The sequence below is a fragment of the Athene noctua genome, chromosome 18 (genome assembly GCF_965140245.1).
Source record: "Athene noctua chromosome 18, bAthNoc1.hap1.1, whole genome shotgun sequence".
NCBI lineage: Eukaryota > Metazoa > Chordata > Aves > Strigiformes > Strigidae > Athene > Athene noctua.
Window position 1 is genome coordinate 13,241,271 of NC_134054.1, and position 21,339 is coordinate 13,262,609.

A 21,339-nucleotide genomic window follows, 5' to 3' on the forward strand; every position below is an offset into this window, starting at 1 on the left:
GATTACCCAGGACCTGCAAACACCGCCGCAGTTGAAGTTATCTTTTTTTTTTTTAATATTTTATTTTCTGGCACAAACTGTCCCTTGTGACCGGACTTAGCCTCGTGCCGTGACAAAAGCTGCTTTCTTACCGAGTTAACGCCGCAGCACCCCGTGGCCCCGCAGCTCCCGTGCTGTGTCGCGTGAGAACAGAGAGCAGCTTCATCCCCGGGGACCCCCGTGCCCTCAGGACCCCAGTCCTCGGGGGATGCTCCGGCCCTGCAGACTGGCTGCAGCCAGGCACCGTGGTGCTCACGTCCCAGGACGGGGAGGGAGCCTGAACCAAACCACAAAGGGCCATGAGAGGGACAGCGAGGGCAGCGGAGCCAGAGAAGGGAGAAAAGAGCATCTCCCAGTAGCTACAGGCTTGATTTTCCAGTCTGACTAATTTTTAAATTATACACACAAATGACATCAAAATAACACTGAGGCTGCAAAATGAAATACTGAGAGATTAAACACGGAGACTGCAGGGAGAGACCCGTGTACCCGTGCTCGAGGGAGAACCAGCACTCAAAGATCATTTCCCCTGGGAGGGCACCCCCATGCACAGGCTTCACATCCCAGCTAGAAAGCAGCTGGGCCACGGGAAAATCAGGAATATCAGCCAGTGAATCACCCGCTCCCTGCCTCTGCTGCCAGCCGGTGACGCAGGGAATATCCTATCTGCTGGAAACACGGCGCTCAGATTCCTGACAGCGGAGCAGATCGGCCACAGAGGGATTGGCAAGAGAAAATCCAGACTGTTCAAAGCTAATTGTACAAGAGATTCCCTTTTCCTCCCCAAATTAGCCAGCAGAGGAAGCTGTCCAGGCTCACCACGCAGATGAGACCAGTCACAGAAACTGTCCTGCTTTCACCGCTCGTCCCCTGGCAGAGCCTTGCCCTCTGTCCCCCTCCTCAGGGCAGTGGGTCCTTAAAGACATTGCCAAACCTTTCTCCTGTTAAAAGCAAAATTGCTGGCACAAGCTTTTTACAGTAGTTTTCTGTTCATTCTGCAGTATAACGCAGGTATGTTCAGGAGTTCCCGTGATTCTGACCAAGGAAATTAATATTATGGTGAATTCCTCTCTGACAGAGAAAAAAATCAGAAGAAAAAGCAACGCGCTGTAAGAAAAGGGATTTGGCTTTTGCGTGCTGGTATACAGCACGATCACAAGCTGCCTTTCAGAAAGCAAAGAGCACAAGGAGGATTTTTAAGGGGCAAGAAGCAGAACCAGGCTCCTGCATCCCTGCTCCCCCCCACTGCTCCCCCCAAATCCAGTCATCACACCAAGGCACGATGATGGGTGGGATGGGGAGGGGGATAACCAGCCCCTTGTGCTGATTCTCAAAGGGGAGAAAAATAAGAGGTCCCCAAGTACACACCCTGCCCCCCCCCCCCCCCCCACTCCTGTTTCCGTCCAGAACACGAGCTCCCACGGCGGGGCGGGGGATGTGGGATGGAGATGCTGCAGCTCCTGGGTCCCGAGGGAAGGGACGTGGTCCAGAGGGGATGGCAGGGGCTCCCCTGCACCACAGCCCTGGCGGGGGGGACGTGAGGAGCCTGGCCAGCAGCAGGGACCTGGCCCGGCCCCTGGGGAAGCCACTGGCAAAGTGCACCAGCCCTACCTGCCCTCCTGCCTGCCCCCCTGCCCGCTTCGCATCCCCAGAGCGGCCGAGAGAAGTGCAACTTCAGCCCGGCCTGATCTCAGCAGCTCCAGCCCCATCTGGTTCCTGTTAAATCAGCCACACAAGGTGGAGAGGGTTTCCTCCCCCCATGCTACAGTGTGCAAAGAGGGGGAGGTAAAGCAGCTTTTTAAAGATATGGCTGCCCTTCTCTTTACCTTCCTGCCTGGAAGGCAGCCAGGAGCGGCTCACGCCTCCCTGCTCACATCTGGAGGGGACCTTCCCCTCCCGGGGTTCGCTGCACGCCCCACGCCAGGCACTGCTCCTCCACCCCGGGCACACGCCCGCTCTGGGGCTTCGCTCCTCTTCTGTCATGGCAGCAGCTTTGTCCTGAGCTGCTATTGCCAGCCCGTGGGACTTTCTGATGGTTTTATCCTTGCAAGGAGCTGGGCAGGAGAACCACAGTCCTGCAGCAGGGAGGGATGCTCCTGCCCAAGGACAAACAGCAGCTCAGCCACCCCCCACGGGAAACACCCCAAAAGCAGATGTTAAGTTGTCCTAAGCCCTGTCTAAACTGCCAGAAAACCCACATCACCTTTCCAAAGAAGGCCTGAGCGAGGACCGATACCCACCTGCACACAAAAGTGAAGATCCAAGCCCACTGCTGAGACTTCACCTTCCTCGGGCACGGGACCGCGTTTTCGGGCATCCTCTGACAGGACAAATAAAGCGGGTTCCCCCCCATAAAAGAAATAACTCGCAAGATGGGGGGGCTGAAATCCAGGGGCTCACCCTGGCAAGGGCAGAGGGGAGCCGTGGAGCAGCGAGACCGCAGGAACGGAGCCTGCACACCCGGTGGCAGCAAAGAAACGCAGACGAGTGCGGGCAGGGGCTGGCGGGCAGCACCGAGATGCTCCGGGGAGTTGGGGTGCAGAGGGCCAGATCCTGCCCGCAGAGGCAGGACCCCACCAGAGCCCAGAGAGTCAGGGAATGGCAGGGGTGATGCCAACACATGCAAAGCACCGGGTGTTCTGAAAGGTGAGAATCCCACCCTGCTGCCCAATCATCCTTTTTCTGGTTTTTAGCCAAATTTCCAAGTGTCTCCCTGACTCGGGCCATCCGCTGTGGCTCTCTGCCCACAGTGCTCTGCTTCCACCGCCTGTGCTGGTGCTTCCCAGCCACCACGGCTCCCAGCCGACCCCGGCTCTGCAGCACACCCAGCCCCACTGTGCTTTAAACCCCAAAAACGTTCCCTTGCCACGCTCGGCCGGGGCTGAGCTCTGACCAGCACCAGCCCCAAGTGCAGGAGCCCCGCAGCACCCCTCCTGCTGCGGGCAGGGAGCAGGCAGCACCGAGAAACCTTCCCACTGCCAGCACAGGGGCAAGTCCTCAGCCTAGGAAAAAACCTCACCAGATCCCTGCAAGGTCTCAAGAACTGGGTGTTAACTCCTCAACAGCAAAGCTGGCCGGAGCAGCACCCGGCTGTTCGCGACGCCCAGACGTCACCGCTGCGCTCTGCGGAGCGCCTGGTGCTCTCCCCTTCTTCCTAATCGTCTCTCTGCAAACATGCTGCTTATTTGCAAAGCCCGTGGCTCTGAAAACAGCCCTTCGGAATACAGCACGGCTGGGTTTCACCAGGGCCCTCCAGCGAGCTGGAATGAATTCAGGCTCCTGTCGAGATCTCACCCCTCTGGGAGCAAGGCAATCAGGCAGCGCTTCCCCAGGCAAGGCAGCATTTATGCATCCAGCACAAGGCAGCAAGGAAGGTCCTCTGGTTAGCGTGGGCAAGTCCCAGCCAGCGCTGGAAACATCTACCAGCATCCCCAGGCATTCGCATCTTCTGCTCGGGCTCTGAGCCCGTTAATAAATACTTCTGCACGATTCAAGGTTTGGAGGAATGAGCCTTCCCGAGAGGCAGCTCAGCCCAGCTCCAGCTCAGCTCGGTGCTAACGCGGTTAGTCACACCCAGGGGGGAGCAGGAGCGGAATGAAGGAGGTAAAACAAGTCACCCAGCTGTTTCATTAAAACATTTCAAAATAATTCAAAATAAACATTTCTATTTCAAAATAACAGACACGAGGGGGACCACGACTGTTGTGTCCCTAAGAGAGGAGGTTGGCCAAGGAGCAATTTCCCCTTTGGCTGTATCAAAAGAGTTTGCTCTATTTCTCACGTTAGCTCACATCAAGTATAATTCCACGGCTGTGTTTTTTTTAAGCCTACATAACACAAATTAGCCACCTCAAATTATACTCTTGGATATTTCCAAATGGCTTCACGGCGGAGCAGCTACACCGAGCGCTTTCTGGGCTGCCCGCAGATGACAGACAGATTGATGGCAATGAAGTTATTTTGTCTCCTTTCGCAGCTGACTAAATTTGCATTGGTATTTTCATGGTACAGACTCCACCTTTCATCTAACATGATTAATGCTGTTGTAAATACAGAGAAAGAACCAGCTGCTTCTGGCTTCTTAGCTTCTACTGAGCAGCTGATGAGAAAAAGTCCTTTTGTTCGAGCATCTCTAAAGTCTCTGCAGACTTTCTGAAGAGCCTTTTATTTCAAAAGGTTTGAGAAACGCGGTGTCTAGAGCTGCTTGTCTCCCCACAAATCTGGATGGTATCTGCTGCCATCCAAGCGCCAGGGGCAGCATGCTATATCAGGATGGGTCCCTCACCAGCCTGGGATTAACAGGGCATCGGGTACAGAAGGTTTTGCTCAGGTCTCTGCTCGAGAGCGCAGCTTGTGCTCGGCCAAAGAAGGGGGTGGACAGCCCTGGAGGGCTCAAAACCAGCCCCGGGGCCGCCCAGATCCTCCGGCAGGAACAAGGTGGCTGAGACAGAACAGCAATTTCGGCCACAAGCTGTAAGGGCTGGACAGGTTATTCACAGGCTGAACGTAACGCGTGTCCCCAAACAACACAAATCACAGCGTGGGGCTGGTAAAGAAAGGGCGAAGGGAACGTGGTGTGCCACGAGCCTCAGGTGGAAAATTCAAACAGAAAAAGAAAAACATTTGGTAACAGCAGGTCGAGGAGCCTCGGCAGGAGGGTGCCGTTTGCGAGCCAGCCACCAAGAGGTGCCAGCAGCTCTTCCAGAGCCCAGGCAGCTCCTCCAGCTCCCGCTTCGCACCAGACTTCTCCCTTTCTCCCATTTCTTTAGCTACGTCAGCCCAGTTTCAGCTCTGCCGGGGGTGGCTGGGTGCGGGGAAGCAGCAGGGCTCTCTCCATCATCACCCACCTCACACACCCAGGTTTTGTTCCTGCTTGGTATGAAAATGCACCCAAACATCCAAACCCCAGACCCGGACAGTTTGGAGGACCTGAATTAACCCCCCCGCCGTGTTCACACCAGTCCCGGAGAGAAGCGCAACTGGTTTTGCACGGGGCAATTGCTGGTGCTGCCGAAAACTGAACCAGGCGAGAGCGGCTGCTGGCGAGGCTGGAGCAGGCAAACAGGGATGTCAGGAGGATTGAGGGTCTTTATTGCCATAAATTACAGAGTCTAGTGGCCCTGCTTGGCAGGAATGGAAAACAAAGCCACCACACGCTTTCCAGCAGCTCCGGCAGCTGCTCCTACCCACTGGGGATGCAGCTTTTGTGGAAAATCTCAGCATTTCTCTGTCACGTCTGACAAGCACAACCACTAGGAAAACACAACAGCTCCTTCTGCCCACACTTGCGCTTCCAGACAAGTTTCAGTCAACGCGTCTCCAACCACCCGGGGCTCAGCAGCAATGGGGGACAGACAGACAACCTCCAAGAGGCCAAGGCGCACGAAAACCTGATGCATGCAGTTGTGGCTTACCTGGCGCTTTGGAAGGTTGCAGATGTGGATTTTCCAATAGCCCCGAATCCAACTCCTACTGCCAGACCCTCTGAAACAGAAAGGAAAAAACCAGTAAGGTCAAACCCTACAATGGCCCTGAGACCATCCCTCCTCCTGTGCTTCAACAAAGCAAAGACCGGCGCGAGCAGGAGAGCACAACTCCAGGCTGGGTCGTACCCTTCTCACTTTAACCTAAATTCTTTTAATCTGAGCTCAATGCAAGATCCTCCCATGCTGCTTAAGGTACTTCACTATGAACCCAAACCAACAGTTTCTTGGGAAGCCAAGACAGAAAGGAGAGATTTCTGTATTTATAAGTGCGCTGGAGGGGAAAAGACCACAATCTGCACCAGCTGAAATGTTGCTTTAATAAGGAGCATCGCAGTGCAAAACACCAAAATCTGCCCAAAAAGGTTCTGGTTTGGCAAACCTCTCTGCAGAGAGGTGTCTCTGTGAGGTGCAGATGAGTTGGTGCCGCGGGGGGTTGCAGAAGAATCAAACACCAATTTCTCCCGTGAACTCCTCGGGATTTGGGTGGAGCTGGGACCCGGCTCCCAGCGGTGCCACCTCCCCGGTGTCTGGTCTCCCCGTGCCCAAACACCAGCACAACACCTGTGCAGGCTTCAGAAGGAAAACCAAACTCCACGAGAGAATTCCCACCTTGTAGATTAATTTAGATTAACCCCGCAAATGCCAAAGAAAACCAGCCGAGGAGCCTTCCTAGGAGACCTGCGATCCGCCGCTGCCTCCTCCGTGCAGCTCCTCAGGGATAACCGCTCCATCCTTCCCCGCTGCCCTCCTGCCCTTCCTCAAACTTCTCTTACCCCCCCACCACCGGCACAGCTCCCTCATCCCTCCAGAAAAAAATAATATTTTCAGAAAGCATCAAACCGCTGCTTCTTGTATTCCTTTGTTCAAAATCCCCATTTTTGGGGGTTTTTTGCAGCCTCTCTGGTATCGCTCCCCTCCGAGCAAGGCGGTGGGGGGAAAAACACTCAAAGAACAAAAGCAAACCTGTTTGTGTAGCTGGCTGGGTTTTACAGCCTTCAAAGGAGGCAATTACCCGCTCTGGCTGCTGGCAGCCAGACGAGGGGACAGTGGGGACTATCCAGATGAGCATTCAAACGGGTTGAAAATGTCACTGAGAGTGTTTACCTGTGAACTGGAGGATAAGGTCTCAGAAGAAGAGGACCGTGTGTGTGTGTTTGTGGTCTTCTGAATTTCCAGTTGCCTTGGAAACACACCATAAAAAGCAGCACTAACTCGGATAATCGCAGCATTTGCATCCCCGAGTCCAGGCCGAGCACGGGAACACTGCACCGCTCCAGAACTCCTCCGAGCCCCGATCCAAGGCGCATGCCGAGGCTCAGCGTGGAGACAGGGAAAACCATCAACCCTGCGTGCAGGGTTACGGGGTAAGGAGACGCCGAATCGTCCCGAAAAACCCACGACTGGCTGATAACTCCATGTAGTGAAGCAGCCCGAGGAGCGAGGCCACGCCGGACCCGGGAGGGCTCCCCAGCTCGTGGGAAGCGCTCGTGCTGTCCCGCGATCGCCGCAGGGGCTGCACCTGCCCCCAGCGACGGCTTCGAGGGTCTCTGCTCCGCAGGCACTGAAATAAAATTTGGGAGGCAGATCTTTTTAAAGACCTTTAATGGCTGTGCTCAGTATGGAGGATGTAATGAAGACACAAATGGGTCTGGCACTGTTCTGAAAGATTTCTTTTTAAGCGAGACTTGCCCAGAGAGCAAAATTCAAAGGACAAAAGTGCTCGTTTGTGTGAGTAACCAAAATAGCTTTGACAGAAGGGAAAAACCACAATCATTTCCCCGCTGAAAAGCAAGTCTCGGGGAATAAGAAACTCAGCAGCACAATTAATGAAAGTACAAATCATATACATGGAAACAAATTATGGGAAATTAAAATCAACAGATGGTGCGTAGTGAACTGCTTATTTGGAGAGGGAGAAACAGCTGATGGTGGAAGCCTGAGCACGGTGGAGATGCTCAACAGCACAGAGAGGAGGAGGTGACGCAGCAGCCTCTGGGCACGGGCTTGCCCAGGTCCCCATGTCCCACGAGACAACACGAGAGCTGGGGGAGGACAAGCCCGACCCCGAACTGGCCAACGGGCTGCTGAGCCCGGAGCATCCCATGGGAACTCACAGCCCAGCAATCCTGGTGTCATGCGTGGTCCAGAACCAGCAGGGACCCCAGCACATCCCATCGCCGCTGCTGAGCCTTGGGAAACCTCTAATTCTCTCTAGTAGATAACGTGTGATGTGCTCATCCCACTGCTGAGATTTGTTTCAAATATTTCTTTTAGAAAAGCCTGCCAAGACTACACAATAATTTCACGGCTTCAGCAACAGAGGTTCAGCCTCTTTTAAAGATGTCAAACCTCAAAACAACTCAGTTTTGCAGGTAAGCAAGCAGATACACCAAGATTTATTTATGGGGAAAACGAACTGAAAGAGCTGGCTGCCAGTTTGCCCACATTCAAAGCTCACAGCCAGCTCAGCCCTCCAGTTGCAGCCCCTCTCTCAGGTATTCTGCACATACTCAAATTATAAATAGCCCAGGCGGCTTCTTCAGGTGGGAAAAGGTACAAAAAGAGAAAGGTTAATGCTTCTATGTCAACCACTTACAGATACGCTGCACTGATGGCTCTGCAAATGGATGACTAGGACATGAGGTCACCGGAGATGGGTATGGGAGAGCAGATCCCTCACCGAAGGCTCCGACATCAGCTCCACAAACAAAGAGTCCCTGTGAAATTCCTGGTTCTTGGCACCATCACCAGCAAATGCAGAGAGCAGCAGAATCCCGGGCAACACCGAGAGACTGAAGGATTCGTGGTGGGCCACCACTGTGCGGAGGGCAAGGCAAAAGCCCCACAGCTTAGGATGTGAAAGAGGGTGGAAGGCAGGCGGGCGGCCCACAGGAAACCTTCCCATGTCAGAAAGGGCCTTTCCGAGGATTTCAGTGGCCGAAGCAGCTGCCAGCCCCTCCTGCAACGGGCGATGGAGCTGGAAGGGCTGGAGCACCCACACAACCCCGTTAGCTGGAGAGCTCGCACGGTGAAGGCACCAGGCTGGGATGTTAATTCGTATCTTGTCGCAGAACAAAGAAAGAAAAACATGACTGATCTCAGCCACTGTCAAGAAAACGCTTCTATTTAAACTAAACAAAAGGATTTTACCTCTCTTGGGCTTCCTTGGCATTACAATTCAAGACGCTTTATCCTGATAAGGCATTACCCAGGGATCAGACTAATCCTACGCTAACTTCAGGATCAGCCCCAAACCTCTCAGTTGGCAGTGCTCGTTGCAAAGGCATGTTTTCCTCTCTGCTTGTTTTCCAAGAAAAGGAAAAAAAAAAGCTTCAAAACCTCAAACTGAAAAGCGATAACCATGCTGGAGTGTCACTACAGAGTCTCCCGTTGTTAATGGAGATCTCCCAGCTACAGGATGTGTGATGGCCACCTCCTGATCGCCGTGGCGAGGGTGAGAAGTGTGATAGCCATCGGTGTCCGTCCAGCCTACGTCTGATACGCAGAGTTGATCTAAACCAGAGCGTCTTCACAGCACCAGGGACCGTCCACCAGCTCCAAAGCCAAGGGGAACCCGTTTTCCCTGCCCTGGGAGCTCGTAGCATCGCCGGAACCAAGCCCCATCCTCCTCCTCCACACTCCCCCTCGCTTCTGGCTGTCGCTTTGCGCAGGACCAGCTCCCTCCTCCAGAGACACGCAGATGGTAGCCACAGGCACAGCAGGAGATGGGACATGGCTAGTGAGGCTGGTGCTCTGAGCCCAAAAAGCATTTTCATAGGGAAGGCAATCAGCTCAAAACTCAGAAAGAAAAAGCCAAGAGGGAACACGACAGCAAAGAGGAGCCGGTGCAGAGGGAAGGGCCACGGAAAGGGGAGAGGAGCAAAGCTAAACAGCAGAGTCACGTCGAGGCACCACGGACAGGCAGGAGGTGACGGCGTGACACGACGGCCCCAGCACCAAGTGGAGCAGCCAAGGAGAGACTGACACAGCGCACGAAAAGCTGGCGAGGAGGACGTCAGCCAAGGGAGGGAAGTGAAGGCCACGCTGCTCCCACAGCACTGCTGGCACCTTCACGCTTGGCCTGAGGTCCCCGGCTCCCTCGATGCTCATCCACCGGCATTCAAGCACCGGCGAGCAGAGGGGACTCAGATGTGTGTGGCATGCTGTTACAGCTCTGCTTTTATTTTTACTTTAATTTCACTTCAGTGCCCCATCAGCAGAGCTGCAAAACAGCACAAGATGTTCTGTCTCGTCGAGCCAGGAGGACAGCGACAATGTTCCCGTCTGCTCCCATCCACAGGAGCACAGGAATTGGCTGGGATGGGCTTTGGGATGAGGCCCGGCACTGATCCATCTCCTCCCCCTCGGCGTGGAAAGCTCCGTATGCTCCCACTCCACGCTGGGATGTTCCTGGGGAAGCCAAAGGTCTCCAGCACCACGGGAACTGTGTGGGCTCCTGAGATGGTGCATCACCGTGGTGCTCTGGGCTGCAGGAAGGTGTCTTGCTCTTGGACTAGCCCAAAAAAAAGTCCCTGGTGCTGCACTTTCCAGGGAAAAGAGGAGAGGAATGTTCGCTCAGGCAGTGGCATTGAGGCAGCCCACAGTAGACGTGGGACAATCCTGGGGCACCTGGACGAGGTTCTGTGCTGCCAGTTCCTAACCAGCCCCGATTCCAAAGACCTGCACGAGGGTAACGTACAAAATACACAAATAGCTTTAAAAAGGAGAGATTTACTGAAAAGATGCTTCTACTTTGAAAGCAGAAGGCTCAGTCATTAACAGAGCTGGCTCCAGCCAGCCCGGACTCACTGCTCAGGTACCCAGTGACGGTGCTGTACGTGCTCAAAGGGGAGGAAACCCCCAAACCACGCAGAAATTGGGAAACTAAGAGAGATTGAGCTCACCCACGAAGCTGCTTCGCTTTCCCTGGTCTGAAATCGGGTTTTGCCCTTTCCCCTTTGCTGCTGCCCACAGCACTGACCGCTGTCCCTTTGCTCTCGGGCTCTCCTGTGTCTGTTTTCTGAGAAGCCCCAGCCCTGCCCGGAGCAGCCGTGGGGAGGGCGCCCGCTTCCAGGGTCACGTAGTGGGGCTCGTGCCCCAGCGCCTCCGACTGCAAATGCCACACGAGCCTTAAGTTCAAAGGCTCAACTTGAAAGCAGAACGGCCGATTCCATCCCACCAAACCTCTCCCTTATCACCCACCGCCCCAGTCCGCGAGAGCTCGGCAAGCTGAAAGAACCGGGTGAAGTTAAGCAGGCTGGGATTTTAAATCCTATTCAGGGCAGCTTATGCAGCCAGGCAGGGATCACAGCCTTCCGCCGCCTGCTCTCCAGCTCAATCACCAGCCAGAAAAACCCTCCTGCAAACCCAGGGTCTGGGTTTCGTGGGGCTCGCTGAGATCCTGCCCTCACCAGCTCCATTTTCGAGCATGAAATGAGCTTCGCAGCCACTGCAGGAAACCACTCATAATCCTCAGGAGAAGGCCTGCTCACAAAACCAACTGAAAATAAAAGCCCTTCAGAATCCCTAGAAATCCAAACAAGTAAATAGCAAGAATCGCTCACGGGGCCTTGATAGATTACAGCAGCAAGTAAATTAACCTCAGTTATTATGTTACTCTTATATGCCATAAAGAGCAGGAAAATGAGCATAGGCTGTGGATTGAGAACAATAACCTACAGGAATGTTAAAAAAAAAACAAACCAACAAAGCACTAAAAATCCTCTTTTCTCTCCAAATCAGTTTGTCATCATGCAGGCAGGATTTCAGGAATAAAGCAAATGACGTCGCAGCATCCCGGAGCTCGTGCCTTGCCTGGGATCGCCGCTACGACCTGTGTCTGTGGTGCAGGCGGCGACGCCACTCACCTCCCTCTGCTTGGCCTCCTCTCACCTCCGAGCGTGGCCGGGAGGTTACAGACAGACCTGACAGTCGTGGGTGTCTTTGCCTACAAAAATACCCACGTAGGAAACTCCTCTGGGGATGCTGCCCGGCCCTGCCAGGCAGGGGAGGAGGATCCACGGTGCCGAGAAAACAAGAAGCAACTCAAAGTTCCTGTGAGCTGAACAGAGACAAAAATCTTGGGCTCGGAGGGAGGGCAAAGATTAGAGGGAATCAGGGTTTGTAAATAATTTCTGCCTACAGCAGAAATACCGCGGCTCTGCCTGCCGGGGACATCGGATTTCTGGGGCAGATAAGGAGAACACGGCTCAGCGGGGGTTTGTGCCTGCAGAGCTTTGAAAGAAATGGCAAGAATTATGGATTTAACAGCAGTAAATGCCTCTCTTTGCCTTCAGAGTGTGCGATGCTGAGAATACCCTTCGCATGAGCTAACGAATATCTGACGCAACACAGGCCTGTGGGCGCCAACACGGATGCAGGGCCAGAGATACCCTCACCGGGTTCACTGCAAAAGCACCCCCGGATTAAATGGAGCACCCCCTGATCAAACAGAGCACCCCCTGATCAAACGAAACAAGCACTGCAGGGCTCACACACGGTGCCCAAGGCCTTCTCTTTGGTAATGGCAAACACTGCGAGAGCTGCACGTTCCGCGGTGCTTTGCACCCGCTGCCCTCCCCGCTCCGCCGGCGAGACCAAGACCCCGTGTCCCCCCACCAGCACCTCGAGCCCGGTGGCAGGTTTGACAGCGCCGTGAGTGACGTTATCTCCTCCTGGGAGGATTTATGAAGCTAATTCTCCTGGGTCAGCAAATGAACACGCTTCCTTTAGGAAGGTACCATGGATGCCAACATGTCATCAATTATTCATCCTGCTCTTTGAAGAACTGTTAAGTTCCTAGTGGGAAATTAATCTTGCTATAATGAGGTTTATATTTCTATTAGAATTTCAGCATGTCCCTGCTGCCACTATTCAAACTCAGTTTTTTCCCGGGAGATTGAATTCCAGCCCCTCTAGGGATTTCAGTGATTTTCTTGTCTCTAGGTATCCACCATTAGAAGACTAGCAAGCAGAAGGTTAAAGTCATTTTTGAATTTTTTTTTTTTTTTTAATTTTTTAATTTAACCAAGACAGAAAGCAGGGGATTTCTTTGCATTTGAGACAAACCCTAGCACCGCTCCAGAGGTGGCCTTGCTTAGCCACCACCCACCCCCACAAGGCAGCACGTCCCACCAGCTCCAGTCCTGGTCGGTGGCGTTTCCCCAAAGCCCCGGCTGCCCCCCAAAAGGCAAGGTAAGATCCTACGGCGGTGTGAGTGCTCTCACTCTTGACCTGCTGCTCGATGCAGCTGACCCAGCCGCTCTCCACATCGTGTTTCTCTTCCACATCCATAACCACGGGCTCTCCTGAGCGAGAGCACCTGCATCCCTGGCACGACCCCCCTGCCCCGTAAGAAGCCGCCCGGCTGGATTTCCACCTCCCCATGCAGCACAGGAGCCCTGAGACACCACCCACCTCCTGCTTTGACCCACACGGCTGCTCCTCGGGACACTGACAGCACCTTCCCGGCCTCCCAGGACTTCCAGCACAATGCACTGGCACCAGAGCACGGGGATGCTAAACCCCCTGACAGCCCCAGCCCTGGCTCCCCAGCCCCAGTTCCCAAAGGCAGGATGAAACAGGCACCTTTTCCAGACCCACACGGACTGCCCCATCAGCCCGTGTAAGTTTTTCTACGCTCAAAACCGCCACGGCCCACGCACCCGTGTACCACACACCTACCCCTGCTGGTTAAAGACAGCAGCCGTCACGGCTACCGCGCTGCTTAATGAAAACAAAACAAGCTGCAGCTTTTTATAAAAGATTGTTGCTCGTTAAGAGTTTGGCTTCGATTTAGCTCACCCAGGTGGGACGCAGCTCCCCGGGCTCAGGCAGGTTTGTCCCGGTGGGGATAACCATGGCGAAGTCCTTGTCCTCTCAGCGTGCACGTGGAAAGGATCCGGGAGCAGCAGCAGATTGTGGTGTGGACGGAGCAAAGGCGCAGGAGTCCCTCGAGCATTACACTGTCATGAATTATTATTAAGCTTGACCTGAAGGGAGCCCTTCAGCCACTCGTACAAGCTGTCTGCAGAGATCCCAACACCAACACGAGCTGTGACAGAGTCACATTGGCCAAGCAGAATTTCAACTTGTTTTATGCCTTCTCTGCAGCCCTGCAGAAGCAGCCAACTAACGAGGCCAGATGACTCCTAATTATTACCCTAACCAAAAATCCTTTCAGCAGAACACAAAGACAAAATCTAAATGATTAATTTGCAGTTTATGGTGGCATGTATTATTATTTGCAGTATGAATTATTCATTCGTCCCCCGGGTTCCTGACAAACAAGAGCTTTTGTTTGAGGGATGTATGGTCGGGACAGAGAAGTGGCCCCGGCCCCTTCCCCTGCGGATTCGCACGCCGCAGCCCACGCAGCGCTCGCATCCTGACCCTGCCAGCAGACGGTGACAGGACAGAGAAAACAAAACCCAAGGCACCAGCTGGATTAATCTGCTCAGACAAAGCAGTTCTGGGCAATCATTATTCTCACCACTATTTGCAACCACAGGCAGATGCAGGCAGAGCCACGAAGCCCCACAGATCCTGCCCCGCAAAGCCTCACTGTTCCACCCCTCCAAAATGCTGCCTGTGAAAAAAGCAATAGGAGAAATAAACCCGTTTTGGTGCTATTTTACACCATAGTGCCCCGGAGGGAGCAAACAACTAAAGCGTGTGAGCGAGGCTGGGCACATCACACAGAGAGCTGCCAGCTCCAGCACGGCTGGTACCGATGGGAAGCTCTGCAGTGCCTGCCCCGTGTTTGAGGAGCAAAAAAAAAGGTGCGTGGGAGAAAAAACTGGTAAAGGTTTGTGGGACCAGTGGCAGGGGGAAAGCACAGCAGAACCAGGCGGTTTGAGCATGGAGAGGAATTGCAGGCAAGCCACCACTGACCTGCTTCAGCATCACATGTTAGCTCCTCTCTCCTGCTCCAGGGACAGCTCTGTAAATGACTCAGGAGTTTACCCGTTAGAGGAATTAACAAAGCACCAATTCAGCAGCGGCTGAGGCCTGTGACGTGCGTACACTAAGCTGCAAGAAGGTGAAACATCTCAAAAGCTTCTGATGTGCCCAGACAGCTGAGCTCCGCCGCTTTGATTTCAAAAGATAAAAACTAATGGTGCGGCTTTGCCTTCAAGTTTTCCAGGGATTCGTGGATGTGTCCCAGCAAGGTTATGCAAAAGGCGATGAAAAACAGCAGACGGTGACAGGGTTGAGCCAGCCATCGCCTGGAAAAGCAAACAGTCGAAATCCCCAGCTCACCGGTGCTTAACAGCAGCACTGACACAAAGAGAGCCAAACCCCATTGCTGTGGGTGGCACCATGGAGGTAAAATGCCATTAAAAGGGGATTTTAAGCCCCAATTCTTTACCCTGGGGGGGGTCCCGGGCAAGTCCACAGGAGCTGTGTCTGAAAAAAGCCTCTGGAATTGGGGTCTCCCACCAGTGAACCCACCTGTGTGCAACTGGCCTAGCTGAAGGGTTTGAAACCCTGAGGAGGGGACCAGGGAGCACGGGCTGGGCAGAGCAAACCTGGGAGGATGGGACACAGGGTGACTCTGGGCGATTCCCGGCAATAGAAACGGGGAAAAAACAGCCCGAGAGAAGCCCGTGGCCTTGCTCGAGGGTTTGTGTCCATTAAACAAGGTGGAATTTGGGTAGCAGGAGGCAATTCCCCTCATGGGACCTCCTGGTTTACCCCCACAGCAGCTCATCCTGTTCCGCTTTGCTCCCCCTTTTACCAAAGCACAACGACGTGGAGCAAATCGTGTCAGTTCATCGAGCTGCCACGGCCAGACGGGAGCTGATGAGGCCAAACGGCCACTGCTTACACCAGAAGTACCCGATTTCAACGAATTAAAGTAACCACCCAACATCCCAAAAGCTCCTTCATCATGGAGATGCTTCCCTGAAAGAAGAAAACTCTTTCCCAAATTAACAAAGCAGAACTACCCTAAAAGCAGGGACCAACCTGCGCTGGAAACGGGCTCTCCCCAGCCCCACACAACCTGAATCCTTCACGGATATTTATGTTTCACTTCCAGCATGCAAATGATTCCTCAGGCCGCGGCTCACTGATGTTTAATGCAATAGACCTGCGAGATCTGACAGGGATAAGAAAGAAAAGGCGCTTCCACATACATATTTCAGTGACTTTCATTTCAGCTGGTGAAAGTACTGTATTTAATTGGCTTTTGCCATCTTCGTGGCCGTTACCGCTTACAAAACACCGATCACCAACTCAAAACGATGCCGCAGAGATAAAGGCACATTATCAGTTCTCCGCTGGCTTTCCAGGTGTCTGCCTACAAATTAGTTTTTGAAATACAAGCTGCTGCCAGCGGGGCATTAGAGAGCCCACGGCTCTCGTCCCCCTGCCCACGCTCTCCCCCGCTTTAATGGCACCAGCGTGATGGGCTGCGACACCCCCCGGGCCGCAGAGGAAACGTAAGACGTGAAATCATCTTTACATCGGGCTCTTATTCAGGCACCATTTCCCGAGGCGCCCTGAACCCGAAGCAAGGGGAAAAGAAGGAGCACGGGGAAGTCCTGAGGGAGCCAAGCCAGAGGCCACAGAGCCGAAAGCAGCCCAGAGGCTGGGCCAGGGCCCTTCCCAGCCCTGCTCTGCAGAGGGGCACCCAGCCCTTGGGTGCACACAGAGGGAAATGGTGATGCACGGTGTGCACAAGCACCCGGGAGAGCCCCGTTGTGCTCACAGGAGGATTTCTTTTTAGCCTCCGCCTTCACAGGACCAGGCTTTTGCTGGTGGCATCTTCTTTTGAGCAGAGGAGCGGGGCAGAGCTGTCCCACGGCTGCCAAGAGCATCGCCCGCATCCTTCATCCTGGCGGCCGCCTCCCCACGCTTTCCACCCCCTCACACAGAAGCTTAACGACTTTGAGCAAGTCGTTTCAATCCATCGAGGTGTTTAATAGATGAAAATGTCAAAATATGTGCTGATGAGGCGACAATTAATGGGAGGTTTAATGAAAGGTTAAAACAACCTTTCCCAGAGCGAGCGCGTACGTGCGGCCACGCTCCTCCGTGAGTCAGCGCCGTGCGAAACACTCGGGTTAAGGCTGAACACCCAGCTCTGCCTTTGTGGGCTGCAGCTGATCTGACCTTTCTTCCTCTCCCCCCGGCCGCTCGCAGGGCCATCACGTCACAGCATCACTGCAACCAACAACCGCTCGGTCCCTGACGCAGCCGAGCCCGAAGGGCCCCTCTGGAAATCAAATCAGAGATGCGATGGGCAGCAGCCTCAGAGAGCCACGTCCCAGGCTGGTTTTTCTCCCTGGAGCAGAAAGCGTTGTGAAAAATTCATGACTGTTCAAACGTGCATCTTTCCAGCCTTCTGGGTTGTGCTGGTGGCAGGACCAGCACTCCCCTCTACTCTCCTTGACCCTCTGCAGCACTTGAACTCCATCAAATCGCTGCACAATGCGCTCACGGCACGCGCAGACACCATCCTTACCCTCAGCTTCCTTTCCACCCTCTTGTCTGAAACGCACGGTGCAGAGAAATCTTTTCCTCCTTTCTCTTACTAAAAATAATGCCTTTCAGTAGAAATCAAAGGTGCTCCAAGAGCACCCAGCGCAACCAGCAGAAGTGACAGTGGAAGGAGGTCTGCTGTGATTTCAGAAAGAAGCATCACGCAGGCGAGACACGGATTAATCGACGCAGCTAAATGGCTCCCAGTTCTCACACTCCGCCAAAGCTCAGTGGGTACCCAACACATATTAAAGTCAACAATTGTAAACCAGTCTCAATTTCAATAGACCAACAAAAAAACCCCATCATTCAAAATGAATGTTACCAACCTTTAATGGATCTCTGAGCATATTCATATAAATAATCACTTTTCTTTATAATTGAGATGCAATATCACATTTGTTGCCCCAGCCTGCTCTCAGGAGGCGGAGCGCATGGGAGCGCCTATCCCAGGAGAATGAATTCAATCAATTTTTGCTAATGACAAAGTAACCAGCCTGGAAATCAGCCCCTCCCGGGGAACAGCAATCTGACAGCACAGTGCGCAGCCTCTGCGCTGCTGCAGGCGTCCACAAACCCGCTCTCCACACCCTCCTCTTCCACAGGGCAAACTCTTCACATCCTCCAATTCCCCGTCAGCCGAGGACCAGCTCCACCACAGGAAACACCAGCTCTGATCCGGGTCTGGCAGACCAGCTTTGGCTGAACCTCGCTGACTTGGTTTAAGGTTTAAAAAACTGCAGCCTCCAGCATCCCACCTCGCCCCCCCCCCCCCCCCCCCCCCAGCAGACCACGTTCAACCCGGACTCAACCACGGCAGGGTGCTCACCTGAGAGATGCCAAACCCCCCCCCCCGCTGTGCTACAGGCACAAACCTCGCTGTGAAGCTCCCTCCTCCCCCGTAGGAAAATATCCTTTTGTTTTGGACACGTCTCCACCTGCTGAGCACCACGCAGCACGTCGCACCCCCCCAGCCCTCGAAGCCAGGAGCTGGCTTTGGCTGGTGCAGACAGGCCAGCCAAGGAGCGATGGACGGGACTAAATCACTGTCCAGAGCTGGAGGTGGCCACAGGGTGACAACACTGGGGTCCCCACCACCTTCCTCCACCTGTGGCCGGTGGTTTGGGGTGACGGCAGCTCGGGGGATTCAGCTCCCGTTTGCAGTGTGAGCTGCCTGCACGAAAACACCCACCAGCCAACAACCAGAACCAAAACGTGCCGTCGGCTCCTCTCCCCCAGACAGCCATAAAGCAGGAGACACATAAAAGGACATTAAAAGCGGTTAAAGCTGTGAGAAGCCATAAAGAGGAAGCAAGTGTCCGGGCAGCTCCCATATCTACGTGGGCAGTTCTCACTCCCGGGGCTGTCCCCAGCCAAATCCCAAGGTGCAGAGGGCAGCAGGCAGGTCTCACGCTATCTGGCCCGAGGGCACTCAGCTGAGCCGTCCGCCTTCCCAGGCGAAGCTGCAAACGAGCGTGTTTCAAATCAATTTGACATTTACCATCCTTTGGTGCCGTCCTCCCTTCCGCCCCCACTTCCCCAGGATAAATCCAAGTGGCAGCAGTCCACGCTGCCAGACCCTGCTCCTTCCTTGGGGATGGGGAGGCGACACAGAGCTGCCAGGGGGACGGACAGGCAGGAGCTGCTGGGTCTAAATCGATCACCAACAGCAGGAGCTGTCGCTGTGAGTAACGGACACGGCCATGCCTTGACGTGAGGACACCCAGAGACACTGATGCCAGGCCGGTGACAGGGGGACACAAGCAGGGTGCCAGCGCTGTCAATCCTGCACCCTCCCCTCCACAACAGCCCCCGGCTGTACCTTCCCCAGGACATCATCTTGCTCCCAACTCCAGGCCTTGGCCAGAAGCCAACCTATGAGTTTTGGGGCTAAATCTCTCCCTCCTGGGCAAGCAGAGAAGGAGGGTCCCCAAACTCACCGCCGCGTGCCAAAGCACAGTGCCGGTGCCTCTTGCTGCCGTCTCCAAGCACAGTCCCAAGGGGGATGAACTTGGACGCTGTCACCCAGGGGTGCAGGGACCTCTCCCCCCACCCAGTGCAGCTTCCCAGGAGACTCACTTGTCCTTCCCGTAAATGTCACCATCTAAAAGTTTCTCCATTTAAAATCTTTTCCCTCCTGCCCGTAGCGATACCCCACCACCCCTCCCTCCGCAGCACGTTCACCACCAAGGGTGAATTAGTTCCGTGTTTAGCTCACGTGCTCTGTCCTGCTTCTTGCTTTGTTCCTTCTCATTAAAAACAAACAAACAAAAAAAATCCAGCTTTTTAATGGGTTTCTGGCAATAGCAAGTGGAGAGGAAACCTCAGGTGGAGCCATGTGAGATTTTGGGGGGAAAACAGGGGACCAGAGGTGCTGCCATGTCCCGTTTGCTCCCTCCCAGACAGTTCTGCTTAACGGTGACACCCGAGGCAGAAACGTCGCAAAAATCGAACCAGGGAGCAAACACGGAGTGATAGGACTGAATATGGAAAAGCAAGACGTTTTCTTGCAGGAAGGAAAGGGCCGGAGCAAAGCGGACGGCTCCGGCTCCGTGTGTGGCTCCTGGGGATGGGGCCACCGCGCTCTGCACACCGCTCCGGCCCCAGAGCATCGCAGAGGAAAAGGAAAATTCAGGTTTCCTTGGCAACGTTGGGGTGGCTGGAAGCATCACCTCGTGTCTGCGGGCAGCCAGACCGGGCATCGGCCCCCAGGAGCGAGCGGCACCGGAGGAGGGAGCGCGGGTGGGGGTGTTCCTCGGGGTGACGGAGGGACGAGGCATCGCGGTCCCCGCAGCGAGCAGGACCCCAGCCGGGCGCCTGCCATCAGCGGAGCGGGTTTTGTGGCAGAGAAACCCGCGTTTCCCAGCTGCTGGAGGAAAGCAAGGCAGGGCACCACCACAACCAGACATCTGCCACCTCTTCCCCATGCCCACTGCCCTGACAGACTCCCACCCAAAAATGACCAAGGCTCTGGTTGAGCCACCAAGGGTCGGCGGGGACCCCCGCGACACCCCAGCGAGCACCAGGGAGAGCCCCGGGGCGCTAAGGTGGTTGCAGAACACAGCCCTGGTCCTGTCCATCTCACCCGGAGCGGTGCGAGCGTTAGGGGCTCCTGCAGCACCTCCACACCAGAGGAACCCCCATCCTGCAGCAGGGACCCCCCTGCCTGCACGCCACAGCGGCTCGGCTCCCAGCAGAACATCCCCCACGCCGAGGAGCTCCCCGAGGAGCCCCACGAGCTCCGTCCTGCCGGGCTCTCCTCCTCCCTTCTAAAGGAGCGCAAAGAGAAAGGCGGTTCAACTCACACCTCGCTAATTGTTATTTGTGATACACCAGTAACATTTTAATTAATCTGAAGTCTTCAGCATAACAGCCACCCAAGGTACAAAGATAAACCAGAATAAACAGGGCTTGATTAAATACATAATTAATGTTCCACTAAACCCAGCATATATGAATATTAATTAGCAGGAATAGTCTGTAGTTTGGCATCTCCTGTCATTATCAATTTATTCTTTACATTGCCAGCCCCAGCTTTGGAACAAATTAACAAACCTTTCGCTTGCCGGCAGAGCCCACTAAATACAAACTCAATACAAGAGGCTGGTCTTTACATTCAATTATCTCACCCGCATATTAACCAGCTTCCAGCACATTTGCCTGAAACCAAAGATAGATGCACTGCCAAGACAGGAACACGTTCATCCCTAAATGGGGCTCAAAGTAAATAAAACTGTGCTCTGCTGGCAATAAAAGAGGGAGCCCGTTCCCCACTAGTTGGGGAGGAGAACAGGGCTGGACCTGGTCCTTGTGAGGGTTTTAACCACCGGACGGAGGGATGTCGTAGAGTTTGGGCTCAGATGTGAAACACCACAAGATTCAGAGAGGCAAGACCACCGCCAGCCTGTCAGAGGCACTTGGGCAGAGCAGAGATCCAGCAAGGACAGGAGCAGTCACCCCCCGGCTGCATCATCCTCACAGAACCCCAGACTCATCTGGGTTGGAAAAGCCCCTGAAGCTCCTCCAGCCCAGCCATGACCCTCCCCCTGACCCTTCCCAACTCCCCCAGATCCCTCAGCGCTGGCTCAGCCCGACTCTTCAACCCCCCCAGGGATCCCGGGGACTCCCCCCTGCCCTGGGCAGCCCATTCCAACGCCCAACAGCCCCTTCTGCACAGAAATCCTTCCTCAGAGCCAGCCTGACCCTGCCCTGGGCAGCTTGAGGCCATTCCCTCGGGGCCTGGCGCTGGGGCCTTGGCTCCAGAGACTCATCCCCCCTCTCTGCCCCCTCCTGGCAGGGAGTTGCAGAGGGCCAGGAGGTCTCCCCT

The 21,339-nt window shown here is 54.5% G+C and overlaps 1 protein-coding gene across 3 annotated transcripts in view; it reads right to left on the minus strand.

The window, feature by feature from the left end:
• The window catches only part of SLC39A11 (solute carrier family 39 member 11), a 434,680-nt gene that overhangs the window by 357,232 nt on the left and 56,109 nt on the right, over window positions 1–21,339 (minus strand). For all 3 annotated transcript variants that reach the window (XR_012634741.1, XM_074921803.1, XM_074921804.1), the window contains exon 7: window positions 5,454–5,523. Coding sequence is in view for 2 of the 3 variants with exons in the window: in XM_074921803.1 (XP_074777904.1) it covers window positions 5,454–5,523 (70 nt within the window). In the remaining variant the exon portion in view is untranslated. The remainder of the gene's footprint in view (window positions 1–5,453; window positions 5,524–21,339) is intronic.